The sequence below is a fragment of the Limulus polyphemus genome, unplaced genomic scaffold (genome assembly GCF_000517525.1).
Source record: "Limulus polyphemus unplaced genomic scaffold, Limulus_polyphemus-2.1.2 Scaffold124, whole genome shotgun sequence".
Taxonomy (NCBI): domain Eukaryota; kingdom Metazoa; phylum Arthropoda; class Merostomata; order Xiphosura; family Limulidae; genus Limulus; species Limulus polyphemus.
Window position 1 is genome coordinate 713347 of NW_013665734.1, and position 18397 is coordinate 731743.

The 18397-nt window shown below is 32.8% G+C and overlaps 1 protein-coding gene across 1 annotated transcript in view; it reads right to left on the minus strand.

Annotated features, from left to right (window-relative positions):
- Positions 1-18397, minus strand: part of LOC106472886 (zinc finger CCHC domain-containing protein 24-like) — a 39062-nt gene that overhangs the window by 12780 nt on the left and 7885 nt on the right. The window contains exon 2 of the mRNA XM_013933559.2: positions 6270-6521. Coding sequence (XP_013789013.1) covers positions 6270-6521 — 252 coding nt within the window. The remainder of the gene's footprint in view (positions 1-6269; positions 6522-18397) is intronic.

Below are 18397 nucleotides of genomic sequence, written 5' to 3' on the forward strand. Positions count from 1 at the left end.
CGTCACATTATAACGCCCCCACGGCTGAAAAGGCGAGCATGTTTGGTGTGACGGGGATTCGAGCCCGCGACCCTCAGATTGAAGTCGAGCGCACTTACCACCTGGCCATGAACTGACAGACAAGAGGGAAGGCAGCTAGTCAAGACCATCCACCGCTAACTCTTCGGCTACTCTTGTCTGACCGAATAGTGGGATTTGGCCTTTATAACGCACCTACGGTCCCAAAGCGCTGAGTGCAATGTTTTATTTTAAGCGATAACCAGACGCGAACGATGAACCCCCCCAGATTCATAGTCCTCCAAATTTAGCCCATTTGGAGAGAAGCAATGTGCTTTAAATATTGCCAAACACTCAAATTCGCAGTTTAAGGATTACTTTTCTAGGGTCTTTTTTTATATAATATTTTATGCTTACGCATTTCCTCCCATTTATGTGCTTCGCATGTTCATTGGAATTATCCTTTTATAGTTGATATTGGTCAAAGTTCAAAGTTTTAAATTTTGGAAACATTTGTTTTTGTAACGGAAACCATCACTGTTATTTGGAATTGGTAACACTTAACAAGAAATAAGGCACGCTGATTTCTTTAGTTTGAAGTGAAATCACACAAACATATAAAAACAAAGCTATGCTGTTTTGGCATGTCACCAGAAAGACATACCAGAGTAAAAGTAGTTTGCTGTAATTTGATGATAAGAAGAAGAAGAAAAAAACGAACTAGGTAGGAATTTAGGACTAAACCAGAGATCTATTATTTGCTGTTGTCTCTGACAAGCAAACCAAGACTTGGCACAATTTGTTTCTATAATAGTGTATTTTAGCCTCAAAAACAATGTTATAGTGAAGGGAAGAGTAGCGAGATCATGATAAGCTCTTCAGCAAAGCGTAATGTAAAGCAGAAGTGGGAAGAACCTTTGATCATTGATAAGATTTGTAACAAACTGTATCTACTTCATTTCTTTAAGTATTAGAATAGTTGTCATACAGATAAAAAGTCTAGAAATTATGAAAGGTATACTCTGTTAAGATTATTCATAGTGAGAAGTTTTATCAAATATATGACGTTTAACAAATATTGTTTTATTCTAATTTTATTTCTCTAGATTGTCATAACTTCGATTTCACGTTCAGGGTTATGACTTACATTCGTCTGTTTAATGTCCACGTGGCGCAAAAAAACAGCAACAAATGTGTCAAAGGTAATTATGAGAACAACTAATGCCTAAGAACTGTGTCATACGTTTTAAATCTACAGAGTTAAAACTCACATACGTCTGGGAAATACAATATTACAAAAACAAAATAATAACATTAAGAATCATACATAGGGTTAAGCGCCCCGGTTCTAAAGTGAATATAAAGGAATGTGTATAATATCTTATTCTGGTAATAATATAATATTACAAAAACAAAATCATAACATTAAGAATCATACATAGGGTTAGGCGCCCCGATTCTAAAGTGAATATAAAGGAATGTGTATAATATCTTATTCTGGTAATAATATAATATTACAAAAGCAAAATCATAACATTAAGAATCATACATAGGGTTAGGCGCCCCGGTTCTAAAGTGAATACAAAGGAATGTGTATAATATCTTATTTTGGTAATTTTTTAACCAAATAAACTACATACATTTATATGCTTATCTCTCTTAACGTTATTTTGTAGGAATTTTAAGTATAGATCAAATCATCTCAGAAGACAAGGCATTAATGCCTAATACAGATAGTTCCACGAAAAGCTATATAATAAATGCACATCTGTATTATAACTAAGTAAAATAATTCTAATCTACGATTTTGATTGTCTGATTAATTAAAAAAAAAGAAATGGTGAATTAGGTAAAATAACGAAACAAAAAATTCCACCAGAAAGGATGGCAACATAACTTAAATTGTATATATTTGTTAATATGCGGCCTGGCATAGCCTGGCGGTTAGGTTTTTCGACTCTCAATTTGTGGGTCGCGGTATCAAAGCCTGTTAGCCGTGGGGGGAGGGGGAGGTTTTATTATGTCATAATCAGTCCCACTATTCGTTGGTAAAGAATATTCCAAGAGTTGGCGGTGAGTGGTGTTGAATAGTTGCCTTCTTTCTGGTATATCACTTCAAAATTATGAACAACTAGCGGAGATGGCCATCGAGTAGCTTTGTGCAAAATTCAATAAACAAACAAATGAACAGTTTCTTAATATATTCATGTTTAGCCCGTCCTATTAAATCTATTTTGGAACTGTCTCACCTTTCAAGTATTTCAAACACTCTAATTATCCACCAATTTGTTAGTGAAAAATAAATAAATAATTTTAAATCATGCAACACAGCTTATATCATTTCCAAATAATGACTGAAATCTTGAACAGTATATGCTTTAATGGACATAAATAAGATAGCGTTGCCATTATAAAAAAACAGAAGGTTCAAACTCTTCGAAAAGTCTTTAAACAACTCTATTCAATTACGTACCAGCTGCCCAGCGTCGGCTGACAATACGAAGAATTAAATTGTGGCGGAATGTTACAAGTTCTTCAAATACCTATAGAATGATAGATTTCTTTTTTGTGAGTGTAAAACACTTAAATACACCATTTCGACTTTTATTAATGTTCATAATTTTCTTTTCATTTTGATGCAAGTGTTTTCTTACAGTTGCTAGACATCACATTTTCCACTCTAGAGTATGCCTTCTCCACAGTCTGTCTACGAGTCACTTCGTCAAGGGTTTTAAATGATAATATCAAGGCCAATAAAATAGCACTTAAAGCATAACAGAAGACTTTGTCTCTCACAAATATTTGGTGCCCATAGAATTTGCTGCAAGTTTCTTTTTTTGCTTTTTGCCACTTTTAAACGTGACCCTTCCCACTTTATGTGGAACGTTTTTGGAAACTAAGGGAAACATATCTTCAGTATTTAGTTTAAATCGTAGGATGACGTTGAAGGTATGATTACTGAGCGCTTGTATAAAGGTCACGTGACAAGCTTCATTTCGCTCCCTGCCTTTTTAATATGTTCGAATTACAAAGTTTGTTTACTGAAGAATAACTATTAAGTCTCTAAATTGGCACAGAGATCTCATTGTTTACAACAGAGATCTCAATGTTTACAACAGAGATATATAAAATCTGTTGGAACTAATGGAATAAATGCGTTTTTTGCACTTAGAGATAAGTATTTTCAACCTATTGGCACTTTATGGAACACACGAGCTAAACGGCTTTTGCCAGAGACCCCTAAGTTTCAGACATAGCTATCCTTAGTGTCAAACTATTCAGCAGATGGAGGGAACTATGCACTATACCCGTCGTCTATACGGCTATTTTTAACAGAATTATACTCTTAACAGCTACAACGCCTAAGAGTTGAAAGTGCAGAGTATGTGTTCCATGATGAAAAAAAGTTCAAACCTTGGAACTTCTGATTCGCAACCAGGCAAACTATTATGAAATTTTGTTCAAATACATAGTAACTTGTGTATAAAAATGTGTTTATGAATTGATCTGATGCATGCCCATATATATAAAATATAGTCCATCTTGATTCATGTACCTACAGTTCTCTCTAGATGTCTCAGTTATAATCTACTGGAGTTGGTGTCGAACTCGACTGTATGCGCATGTCATCTCATAAGTAACGAATCTTTAATGGGTGTTATAACTCCATGTTCACTTCTTAACTTTTCAGTTTGAAACACTGGCTTAACTTTACAACCTTTTTTTTCTTCTTTGTGATGAGAAACGTACTGATGTAGTCTTTCTGTATACTTACTTTACTCTAGATATAAGAAATATTATAATGATTTATTGATATCATTACGTTTGTATGGTGTAATATTTATTACACGTTTTCGTAATATGAATCAACTAATATATTTCCAAAGATACTTGATAGCATAAAACTAATATACTCAGATGAAACGTGCTTGTAAAGATGTTAAAATATACTAGTATATAAAAGCCTACATACACAAATACATTTTAACATAAGGCTAAACTTGTAATACCCTCTGTTTAATCAAACATACTGTATTATAATCTTTGGAAATATCCCACATTTTAAACGAATTTATAAGCTGACTAGCCGTTTTGCGTCCAACTTTAACACAGATTATGTATATCGGATTTTTCCCGATTTTTTTATTTCTGGTGAACAGCTTTGCATATAAAAACTAATTCAGAGTATCTCTAAGATATGAGCTCGACGTCAACATTATTTTAAAGCAAGTGTGGACGTTGATACTTTTAAGCCCAAATGTGTTTAGCTCTGTGGTAAATAAATGGTTTATCCTTTAATAATTCTCGTCGTGTGTTTGTGAAGTTGCTTGTCCGGAACTCCTCCTACAGTATTAGAGTTAATAAGATCAAACTAAGCAGATTTTGTGTGTGTGTGTCTTTACCGAGGAGGGGTTAAAACGTTAAAACATGTCCGGAAGATTATCCATGCACGGTGAGAGTCTTGGGTTTTCAGGGACACTGATCCAGAATCTAGCACCGGATTCTGTATTCCTGTCCCCCTCCAGATCCTACAGACAGCATGTTTAGAACGATTGTCATGCCACCGCTCACAAGCTAGAGAGACCAAAAGTGACACACGTTTTTGTGCCGAGTGCCCTAACGTAGTTTGTTTTAAGGTACGGACCCCTTGAGATAGCTATAAAAATAATTGAGGATAATGGAGGAGATTGATCGGTACATTGGAGCCTCTATAAATCATGAGAGGAGCTTTTGAACCCCAGCTAAGCGAGGGAATTTTATGTTAGTATTTGGAAACTGTTATAACAAAATTACTTTATGGGTGGGCTTCATTAATAACTTATTTTGAATAACATTAATAATTTTCATCACTTCTTTAATTATTCATTAAATGTATACTGATATATCTCAGTATGCTTAAAATTTAGCGTCAAATACTAATCTTTAAACGTGTATAGGCTCCCTAATAACGATAAATCCAATTATCTCTCTCTCTGTACCTCTGTGTGTACATTTATGTCCAAGTTCTATTTTAGCTTAAGCTAAGAAAAATGAAATGAATATTACGACTTTTTTCCATTTGTATGAGACTATAATGCTTAATAAAAACGGCAAAAATAGTCACTGTTAAAGTTCACTAGCGCTATTTAAAGTTCTAGATACTTACTTTTTAATAAATTATTTTCTTTGCTTCATTTCTAGAATTAGTCTCAACATATTTCCTTCCTCTATTAGAAGTGAAAGATGCTTTATTAATATTAAAAATACTTGCTAATAATGCGTCCCAATGGACTTTAACATTTTTCTTAGTGTCTTTTACAAGAAATGAGAATATTACTATTGAGTTTATACTGTGCTAAGTAAAATATAAGCATTAACTTATTTTGAAACGGGCATTTACTTTATACCTCTATAAAAAAAAACTGTGGAGTTATCCTTTCCTCAATGAAAGGATATTAACCTCACTAAAAAAAAAGATAAAAACGAGAAGCTATGAAAATATTGCCACATCTGGTTGTGAGGACATGGAGTACAAGTATTCCCTCCCTTTCACATCACACAAAGAGAGTTTGGTTTACCCAACAGTTCCTGCTGGTCTTTCATGTCTATTTTTAGAGATCAGAAGTAATATCAACATTTAGGTTTGCGCAATTCTAAAGTCTGTGTCATACATGTGTATTTTTTATCTGAAATTGATGTTTTATAGTTTAGTTTTTGTTCTTGAAATATTGAATGTATACGTACAGAGTTTCGCATGACAACGTTAAGATACAAAAGCTCCTTCATCAAGCCTAGGGTTAAAAGAAGTCTGGGTTTTCAAAATGACAACAGGGATTTTTTATTTTTTATACATATAGTTACTTAAAATAGATTTCATTACAGTTGTATTTTGATTCAGATCTATCGAAATAAGAAAGCAATAATCTCTTTGAAAGTTAACATCCAGAAATTCTTGTCAGAAATAAGCTTACTATATATCTCAGAAATGAAAGAATTAAAAATGACATATCCACTATTGAAAGTAATTTAGTATGACAAACTGAATAGAAATACACAATGTCATAAAACAATACAAAGGAAAACTAAAACCTATAATAATTCAAAGTACACTGAATTATTATTTGGTTACCCTTGCTGTCAACGATATTTTCAATGTACACTTGAAGTTCATATATATATTCTAAAGTAAACTAAATGTAGACAGCCAATGATCATTTTATTTGAAATACCTGGCTATCAACCTATAATTAGAAGGAATCATGTAATTCGTTTTAACTGTTCAACTTGCTTACCTGCGGACAGTCTTTGATGTAGTGTCCTTTCTTGAAACACAGATGACACAGGTAGTTAGGCGGCGGTTTCTTGGTTGGTTTTCTTTCAAATCCAAGAGCCAGATCAGAAAAGTGGTCGGTAAGGTCAGCTAATGCACCTGGACTGAGGCTGCTGTTGTAACCATTACTGGAGAAACTATTGTTATGAAAGCCACTGTAGTTGTTACCGGATTGAAGAAACGTCGTAGACAGAGGAGGTAAGTTGAATTTCGCCTGGAATTAGCATGTGATACGTTATTACTTTTAAAGGCTAAACATTTAAATTTTTTTATACAAGGAAGTGTATCTCGATAGCAAAGTATCTATATGAAGATTAAATATTTTAACTATCACTAACTTGGTAATAAAACCACAAATTAGCTGTATAATGCCTATTGAAAGAATTCATAACAAAAGGGCATTTCGAGACTACTTTTTTTTAAATACGGTTCACGAGAAATAATGATTAAGTTACACTTATACGTATCATTTCTAAAATGTCACTTTGCTTCAAAACTTTTGCAGCAATGTAGCATATGCATATACTCATTGCGATACACATCAAAGTACTGATATATTTAATCGTAGCGCTTGATAACTGTGTGGAGTATATAGGTAAACCTAGAACTTAGCAAAAAGGTTTCAAAGGTTTTCATGATGAAAAGCTACAGCATTAATGAACTTTAATTTAACAATCGTTTACTTTCTACGATATAAATAAAAATCCTGTCCACACAAAAAAACAAAGGAGCAGAAATGTCTTCCATTTGCAAATCCAAGGACATTATGATTAAGAAAATGGAGCAGAAATGTCTTCCAGTTGCAAATCCATGAACAGTAGGACTAAGAAAATGGAGCAGAAATGTCTTCCAGTTGCAAATCCATGGACAGTAGGATTAAGAAAATGTTGAAGCCACTGGCCAGCCCAAAAATTAGTCACTTGGATAAGAGTAATATTTAAGTAATAAAACGGAACATTCAATGTGAAACTCGATATTGTTAACTTATGTAACATTCATGTGCTGAATGTCTATGTCATGTAGTACTTATTACATGTTATAGAAGTATAGAATAAAAGTTTAGTAGCACTGATATTTTTCATTCTGTGTCCTTAGCACAATATAAAGGTATGTCACATCTAACATATATGTCCTGTACTACCTACTCTCTGTCTTTTATTATAAAAGAAAACTGGATCCCTTTCTTTTTTATCACACTGTTCTTTATTTAGAAAACTTATTTAACCCAGCTTCGCAACATCATAAGCTACTCTTCGGTGTAAAAATTATAATAAATAGAAAAAACTAAACGCTTTTTTTATGTAATAGATTTAAGTTTAAATTGATATAAAATATATAAATTCTATATGTACATACAGATACAGTATGAGTTTTGGTTTCACAAATGCTAGGAGAAATCTTACTTACTGTTGTTTATATAATTTCAATCATTATTTCATACAGCTTCATGTCTTTTATCTTTGTTTATATTAGAAATATACAGTGTTGGAAATAATTATGCAAACATTGAATAAAGTGGATATAAAGTGCAAATATTATGAGATTGCTACTCTTCTTTTATACAAACATTACCTGCACGAGAGTACAGTAAGACAGTGATCCCAAGCTTATAGTAAATGTGCTAAAAAAAAGGCCAACGGAACACTTTCAACCATTGGCTTAGTCCTAAGATGAATATTATTAAGGCTGTTTGAGCCTATAATGAAACTTGGAAGAATAAACGACAACCAAACAACTTGGCTGAATTGTCGGGAGCAATGTACAGCATTTGGAACAATATTCCACAACTGTACGCTCATAAACTTATGGCAGCATAAAACATTCCTACATTCCATTATCATTCCCCTAAGAAGGTTGAAAAGATCCTTGCCCTTACTCATTAACTTGCAGACTGATTATGTTATTATTGCAACGTTGCATCTATAGAGCTCAGAATATCACTTGGCATAGCACATTGTCATTCTTTATTGTAAATAAAAAGAATGAAGTGTTCTCACAGAATTATAGGGAGGTGGGGTTCTTAATGTAGTAGCCAATCAATGCAGTTTGATTTCTGTATGATCTTGACCTTTAGGCACAGTTAGTATCCAAGTGTAATTTAACCAATCTTGTAGCCAAAATTGAAATATAAGAATTTTGACCTTATCATTTTCTCCCTGGGCTCATCTTTAATTCTCTTTTTTATACATAGTCATACGTCTAAAAACAAAGAAGAAACAAAATGGGGTTGAAACGAATTCTATGACCATTTTCTCTTGGTAGATATTCATAAAATTTTACTTGTTCAACAATATTCACTTTTAGTTGCACAGAGGGAGAATCTCATTAAACAATTATCAAAATCAACATTACTGCGCTCAGTTTTTGTACAAATGTTGCCATCAAAAGTATTTGGGCAATATATTAACAAAACTTCGTAAGTTTGCTACAATAAGTTTAAACCAAGTTTGAGATAATTGATGATTTTAAGGAATAAACTCGCTATCAGATTTCCACAACATCTGACGTGGGTGTTTGTTAGAAATCTAACGACTAAAAGAAAAATAATTAAAGTATAGTTATTTTCTTCAAACTGTCTTTAATAATTGTTGGGATTAACCTAATATCATTAATTCAACCTGAATGGCACCTTATGCGACATGTGGGCTAAAAAACCAGGTCAGAAACCCTGACTTCAGACACAGTCACACCTATTTTAGAGCTGCTGATCAGAGGAAGGACGACCACTCAGCAGCATCCGCCACTTACCCCGATTACTGTTAGATAAATGATGGGATTGACTGTCACTTTTACAACGCTCCCGTAGCCGAGAGTGTGGAGCGTGTTGAGTGATATAAATCATGGGCTCGAACTTCAAATTTGTACTCTGACACGCTAACCATTCAGCTACTCTCAGCCCAAATACAGAGGAAGTAAAGTTATCTGCCTTTAAAATAAAGTATACAATATATCTTACAGTGAACACACTAACATTTTAAAGGTGTATTGTTACTATCAAAACTCATAAAACGTTTACGCTTGAATAATAGAAATGTAATGAAGGTAATCCAAAGATCGAGGGTTTATTTTTAAAATCTGAAACTTGTATAGTTTCAAATAAAATGTAAGCAGCTAAATTAAATAGTCATAACTTAAATCTAGTTTACTGAACGTCAGACAGTTGTTATAATTGTTTGTTAGGTAAATTTAAGATATCTTGCCCCAAACTTTGAACTAAGTAAGCTAAGCTTGTTTTAAGGAACGAATAATTCATATTCAATTGCTTCAGAGAAGAAATATATTCATGTTTCTTCATTTGAAAAAGTCGAATCTTATAATTCTATGTGACTTCTTAATAATAATATTTTTTAACAGAAATGGAATTATACGAGATCATAATAAATCGCTGTAAGGCTTTCTTCAATTATTTGAAACCAGAACAATCCCCAATGGAAAATTCTGCCCCATCTGAGATATCAGGGTTAGTGTTTTAAAATATTTTAATTTCATCTCTGTACAATGTGACTTCCACAGACATGACAGTGTTGAATTTTTCTCACAAAAAACTCTCTGCCTATCTTCTGTTCCCAAATAAAAAATATTAGAAACTCGAGTTCCTGTAACGCTTTGTTTCACACTTAATTTATCACACTAAATTCAGCAACAAACAGCAATAATTTCTATTAAAAAATGTTTAATTTTTTCAAATTTTGCTACACAAAATGTGTTAAACACCAATAAAAATATTTCGTAACATAACAATTCACTAAGTGTTATGTTTTTAATTTTATTAATGGTGTAAAGAAAGAGTCATGATCAGAATAACTCATAATTTTTTCTAGCATGTTGCAAGACAAAGTACAAACATTCAATTGGAAAACCTACAAGACTTATTGTGAGCAAATAATTATAATTATCTTAAACTTCAATATAAGAGGGAAAAATGACTTTTAGAAACGTTAGTTTTGGGTAAAACAAGGTAGAACCACAAAATTACTATGTTTAATGTACATACAAGTTAATTAATTATTTGTGGTTTTCATAGTATATCTTCTTAAGAACTAGTGAAGTATTTTTTGTTTTTATTACTCAAATTTGAAAACAGTTAGTGCATTGTTCCTTAGCTGAGAAAATACATTTTCAATAGAAACTCGAATGATATTTACCTAAAGCTAACTCCACACAGTAATTATAACTTATCTAAAACGAATTTAATGTTATGCTGCTATAATTCAGATTACGCTAGCTTGGATGACGTTTAATAGTTCCTCAAATGACTTCATTTAGAGTCATGCGTGCTAAGTGGACATTCAATGCTAATTTTACAAATTTTACAGGAAATTTTGACAGCAGAGGAATTAAGTAATAATCATTGTTATAGAGAGCACCAGAAAGTTATATATATATATATAATATAAATATATTTACAGATGGTTGAAGGGTATTGAATAAACCTTTACAAAGCATAGTATTCATAAAGATATTTTCATATCAGCGATTTAGAATTTCCAAGACGGGGATATTTCTTGTACTTTAATGACATTGAAAATATGGGTTAACTTGAGGATTCAGGACCATCCAAAAAAGAGACTTTCAACAAGTAGTATCACAGCCGTGGTAAACATATTGCACCGTCTTGTAACAGGTGAGAATCCATGAACACAAAGATAAGTGGCAAAAACTGTCCAGGTTCCCCTGGAAATAGTGCGCAACATAATCAAGAAGATTTCCATCTAGGAAAGCGACACAAGTAACATTCATACGTTGCTTCTACCATATATTCGTTCAACCGTTGCTTTCAAATACATTCAAATAAATTCGTTTAAATACATCAGATAGCTGGATAATGAATTGGGTATTCATGCCATTCCATACGAAAACATACTGGTCAACTGCTTAACGCAGTGCCTATGCATTTCTATGCAATCAGACTGTTTAAACGGTCGGTGGAAAATCGTCGTCCTCGTAGACTAGAAAGCTTATGAAAAGCCTAAAGGGAAGAGGAGTGTGATTTAGACATGACAGCCTTACGACAGAGCCTTTTGCAATGGAAACTGTGCTACAGGGCTATTGTCAAGATGAACCTCATCAGATAAAACATGATATGACGTGGCGACATGGACTGTAACGACGTGGTGAAGCACCAAAATCATGTTACTAACGTACTCAACCTCTGTATAAAACGAAACATCTTCTAAAATAAGGTGAATTTCAATAAAGTTTTCTATTTCGAGAGGAAATAATAACTACAGCATTTTTATAACATATTCTTATTTTTTATTATTTTAATGGCGAGACATTATCTTTTCTTATGGTGTGCTCCCTAGCGATAAGTGTGAAGGCTTAAAACATTAAAAATCGGGTTTTGATAACCGTGGTTGGCACAGCTCAGGTAGCCCATTATGTAGCTTGGTGCTTAACACAAACAAACAAATCCTTCTGGTGTTATTTATTATCTTTTGGGCATACCGTAATCTGGATCTGAATACTTTTTCAGTGTCTACAATAGTGCATCTAGCATATCGTCGGAACTAGATGTACTAAACATGCGAGGTTTGCTGAATATTTGTTTCGAAGCTTCTAGTTTACAGGTTAGGCGTATAAATGCCGCCAAAGAGAAACAGTTACAGCAAATATTATAATACGCCAGTTTAGTTTTGTAGAGTTAATTAAAATGCTTCTTTAACACTAACAGTAGTAGGTCGATATATTTTTTTATTGGCTCATCGAGAACGTTAAATTGTTTTATTGACGGTAATACGTTGTGTGCCAGGAAATGTTTTATTTTACTAGCCGTATTACTAATCTGACTTAACTCACAAACAGACGAATCCACATAATCCTTTCTTGATTTGCTTCTTGCAAATGAGTAAAGGAATACTTTTTTTAGATATTGTGAAACTACCAGGATCAGTGAAAACTCTAACAGAACATCAAGTAAAACTAATACAGCAGACAACTGTGAGCCTTAAGAAAAAATCACACACAATAACACGGTTTAGATGTATAAAACATAACGTTCGTTAGTAAAACAAACACAGCTGGTTATTGTGAGTTATCAGTGCTGTTGAAGCCAACAAGACCTTTGGAGGGAGAGATGTCGATTCATTTTAGATATCGTAATGAGCTTCATCTACTTGCAATAGTCTGGAGATGACACTTCAATCTCTTAGTGCAAATCTTCATTAGTTGATAGTTAATAACTTAAGTGAAACTACAAACCATTTAGGGTGTCTGAAAACTTAGATTAAAATTGTTTCCAAATACATGCTCCATGTTGATTATAAATTAACCTTCTTAGCTGATTATTGTTTTAATGTTACACAGCCTAGTTATTATTGTGCATATTTTGTTATTATGGTTGTAAGAAGTAAATAGCGCATAAACGTTGAGACGCAAAGCATGACGTTTCGTGAATTTCAAATAAAGAGATAAAGTTTGTTTATTTATTTGAAGTTAAGCACAAAGCTACAAAATGGGCTCTCTGTGCTCTGCCCACAACGAGTATCGAAACCCGGTTTCTAGAGTTGTAAGTCCGCAGACATACCGCTGTGCCACTTGGGGGGGGGGGGAGCAGAGCTGAAGTGAGGTCTTTAGAAATAAGGAGTTTTTTTTTTAGCGTTCCAGGTGCAACGAAAAAAAAAAACCCAATAGCTTCTAAACTTAACACACTTCAAGTCAAACCCAAAACTAGTAATTTTAACATTAATCAAAATTCAGAACGGAAGTAACCTGAAAGGATTTGGCGAAATGTATTTATTTCCTAAATACGTAGAGTGGTAGACATTACTAACTAAATGTATAATATGTTTTGGTAATGCAATTAAAAAAAAGCAACTTTTTAAGTTTATCAGAGACAACTTGTGCCGCGTTTACGTGCTAAGTCAACTATGTGTTTTATTGAATTATTATCAACAAAGAACTTTCAGTTTAATATTTTGATTAATAAATAAACTCAACAACATTAGGCAACTAAACTCCGTTTCTGCTTATTGAAAAATAGCACATTTAAGTCAACAGGTTCAATTTCACTTAAATGTGGACATAAATATATCTTACAAACGATTATATATCTGTGTGTGTATATGATATGCAAATACATTTATATCTTGTACATGTACATGCTTAGTGGTCAAAATGTCATATTTTTGTGGAATACATTAGGGCTGAAAAGTCTGCTATCACCACTGTATATGTTTATCTTTCTTTACAACATATTTTTTTGGTAACTTTTCTCGAAGGACTTCACGTATTGGACGGATGTTGAGTTTTCTATGTTATTATACTCTCAGGTCAAAGTTAAGGGCTTTGAACGAAAATATAAACTATTTTCTTGATAAATTAACATTGATAGGGCAACTTAATATGTCGTTGAACGTTGTACTTTATCGATAAGATTATTTTAAGTAAGTACGATACCAATTAAAAATCAACAAGTAATATTTGTGCACTAATATATTTAAGCCTAAAGCATTATTTTATTTTAATTTAAACATCCAACTAAATTTAGTAAATACGCAAATACTGTGAACAAATACGAAAATATATGTTAACTGTTAAGACTTTTTTGAAAGTGTACTAAACAAACTTGAAGGCAATAAAATGTAGCCATATAAAATGGTTAATTTTATTTAAGTATGGTTCATCGTTTGTGAAATATCACCCTACTTTCAACGTAAGTATCACCCTCAGTAAGTTAACATAATAATATAACCATCAATTTACTCGAAACGTAGAATTACCACCATTGCACTACGAATGTGTTGCATTGGTTCTCATTCATTGCGAATAAAATTTGTAATAATTACAATTTACTTAGTTTGTATAATAGTATTTAAGACTTCAATTACATTTTTAATCTTTCCATCTTTCTCAGTTTGTTATCGTATGTAACCACCTATTTATCTACTTTGTATGATTCAAAAATGCCATTAAAGCTTCCTATAGTGTAGCATACTATTTCTTAACAGAAACATACGTATTTTAAGTTTATTGTAATAAGTAACATGACTGATATACGTTAATAATATGCATTATATTTTAATTTCTCATTTATCTGTTTATACATCTGTTTATTTGCATTATTATCCCCATCCTTACATTCTAATAACCATGTAGTTCACATTCATGAATTATTCTTCGTTGTTTAAGAAACCTAACATCAAAGAATACCCTTTGCTACTATATATAGGGTTGTTTACTGAACAAATCTAATGTTTGTGTGATTTAAGTTCTAAAACGTTGTTTCAGTGATTTATGTCATTTGTGTTTTATACAAACCACAGTTCTTTTGTTGTTTTTATCACCATCTTTAAAACCATACATTTAACTGACTACTAAGATCATATTTATTGATAGCTAATCTTCTTATAACGACATAGCCAAAATTAACAATCTACGTATAACCAAAGTAATAATTCCTGAAAGGTTGCTAGACTACTGCAAAATAGATATAACACAAACGTCTGCATGCACTGAAGATTTGAACAAATTCCCAGCCTCAAATATATTCTGTATACTAGATTTCAGTACAATCTTATCGGCACAAGGTATTATTAGTTCTTGTGAAGTTTTACGCAAACTCTTGACACAAACAAAAACTATTTATTCTTGGTCTGTTTGCTCAACTTTGATGTTTTATCCGAATTCTAAATCCTGTCTAGTGAAAAGTTATAAAGACTACAACAATTATTTCACTTTAATAAAACCGTAAGAGAAGAACTAAACCTGAAGAAGGTTACTAAATATTGCCCAAAAAGCTCATTTCGTTAAATAATTCAGACGCGTAGAGAAAATGTATGAGTTTTTTTTTTTAATTTGTTTGTATATGTGCAATCTCAGTGAATATTAAAAACTAGTTTGAATATGAACATATTATCCCAGGTTATCACTAATTATTAGTTTCATTTTAGTAATATCCAGTAAGAATATATAAACCAGTTGCTACAGTCTCACAACTAAATTTAAATAAACATTAATCACCAATCAGTTCAATCTCATAAATGACACTTTAAGCAACCCAAAGGCATTTCTGATACTATCCGATACTGTCAGAGTTCGCTGTTCTTCTGCTCAACTAAGCAACCCAAAGGCATTTCTAAAACTATCCAGTACTGTCTGAGTTCGCTGTTCTTCTGCTCAACTAAGCAACCCAAAAGCATTTCTAAGACTATCCGGTACTGTTGCAGGTCGCTGTTCTTCTACTCAACTAAGTAATCCAAAGACTATCCGATACTGTTGGAGGTCGCTGTTCAACTGCTCAACTAAGCAGCCTAAAGGCATTTCTAAAACTACCCGGTACTGTCAGAACTAAGTAATTTCTAAGTAATATTGTTAGAGGTCGTTGGTCTCGTGCTCATCTATGCAACCCAAGGGTATTTCTAAGAGATATTGTTAGAGGTCGCTGTTCTCATGCTCAACTACGCAACCCAAAGGTCTTGGCAATATTTGAACCTTTGTACTTCACTTACAGGACAGTTTTAATTTTAGTGGTTGGTAAACTCACTAGCTTAGTTCGTTAAGTAAGATCGAATCCTTCTCAAATTTTCACTTTTTCAGACCAATGAAGTAGAAAACTTTTGTTTGTTTGAAGTTGAGCACAAAGCTACACAATGAGCTATTTGTGGTCTGCTCACCACGGGTACCGAAACCCGGTTTTTAGCATTGTAACTCCTCATACATACCGCTGTGTCACTGGGGGCAGTAGAAAACGTATTAGAACATGTGATGTAAAAGTAAAAATCTATTCATACCTAATTTCATTATTATTTAGAAAAAAAAACTTTATGTATACATATATATTATTTTATAACACTATGTATAACTGGTTCGTTGAACTGCAAGAATTTTTAAGTTGGTATTAACAGTTTCCTTTTTGTTAATATGGTTAATAAGATAGGGAGCTATTGACTGACTGACTTCCCTCTGGTTAGTAGTTCAAAATAAGGGACGACGGCAGATAGCATTAATAGCTTTGCCATAAATACAACATACAAATACATCATGACTTAAGCAATCAACAGGAAGATTGAAAAAAAAAGTAGCTCATTCTTAATTTTGATAAATATAAAATGATGGCTACAACTTTCATAAAGTTTAAATACCCTTAACTACATTTTTATCACTCATAAATCTTTCGAATTCAAAGCATACGTGTCGAATAAATATCCACAGTACGAAGTAACGGACAATGAAAAATGTGTTAAATATACATGTATGTCTAAATATAGATAGAAAAAAAAAAGAGAAGAAAATGCTACATATTTTTACAAACTCTGAATAATAAAAACAATAATGAGGTTATTTCGGTTTTATGATTGAGGTTCAGACTACTTAAAACAAAAAGGTAATCTGTTGGTAGTCAAGCTAAGCTACTTAAAAAAAGCGTTCTCATAACCCAAATGCCTACACTAGGTAACTAAAGTCCTGTTCACGACAAAGAGGTTGATAAAAAAAAGAGACAAATGCAGAGCGAACATGCCCTGTAAAAAATCTGTAAAAATCTTAGCAAGTTATTATTCTACACACGTGTATCGTGCTACAGCAGTACAAACCCTGCTAAGTTTTCTTGACGTTCAGGGACTAAAGGGAAACTAATTTACTTTAAAAAAAGAATGCCTGCTAAGCCTAGATGATATAGTTGATAAATTAAAGAAGCATTTATTTGTAGGACGTTTTTACTGGCAAAAGTATTCAAGAAATGAGTCACAGCTCGAGCTATTTATATGTTATGTCTATTCCTGTAACAAGCTGGATGTAGTAGTCTCCCCTCTCAACAGAGTTTACGAAGCTGTTTTACCCAATGCCTTTCTAACTGATCTTTCGTGTGAAAAAAACAAACAAACCAAAAAACGTTTCATTTCTGCAAATATTTAGTGTCATACAGGGTATAAAAGTTTGGGAAAAGGGACGAAAAACATGGGCAAAATTTATATTATTGGGTAGTTAAAAACACAGTGAATATCTTATATTACACTTCGAAATGTAGGATACACTCGTGGCGTTTAGTCTGATTTGACAAACTGACGCAATCAGTTAAACCTGCGCTTTTCCAAGTGAATAATATACAAAGTCTTGACATCCTAGGTAGTTCATTAAAATAGAACAACTTCATATATAACTCTAATTTTTCTTTCTTGTTGAGTGTTTGCAGTTTCTGTAATTGTTGATACACAGGTTTCATTCAGTAATTTTATTCTCTGTCAAACGTAAGACACTAAAAGGCAAAAGATACAACTATTGGTCATTGTGTTGTCTATTCAATTTATCTGTTTGGAAAAATAACTATAAACTAACAGAATCTAGGGTTGTTTTCAGTTAAATATGCAGAGTTATCTCTGTATAACTTAAAACGGTCAGTGCTATGTACAAAAACAGAGAGTCAAAAAACAGTTTTTTTTTACATTTACCTGTATATTATAGGTTTTAAAGTTGTCTTTTCTGACCGTGGTTATGTAAACTGAGATAAAGAAATGCAAATCCTGTAGATTTTCGCTTCTTTGAAAATAATTTCTAAAGTCTCTCCACTGTCAGAAAAAACTTGTTGTCGTAAACCTTTTTGTTGGCGTTTTATCAGCAAAGTTCGTAGAATTGTCTAGAAGTATTACGGCTGTGATTTCTAAACTCTTCTGCATTTTCTATAACAACTCGAAGGTTCATTGAACAAGACGTCAGATGTGTATTTTGTAAGAGGATATATTTCCTCTTGTTTCTACCCGAACAGAGAAAAACACGCTTTCGTGGAATTAAACTACATAAAACTTTCTCTTGACGTGTTTGTTAACTGAATTTGGGATTTCCATCCAATGTTATCAGCGTTGTTCATCATCATAATAAATACACAAATATATACGTAGAAACTGTTTATTTTTTTCTCTTTGAGAGAAAGGGTTGTTGTCCTTTATTAAGCACAAAGCTACACAAAGGGCTATCTGGACTCTGCCCACCACGAGTATCAAAACACAGTTTCTAGCAGTATAAGTCCGCAGACATACCGCTGTGCCACTAGGGGGCTGAGAGAAAGGGAGTAGATGACCCCGTTTTTTTGTTATTTTCGACTCCCAAACGCATTCATGCCATTCCTATGTTACAATAATGTTTCACTTATCTATT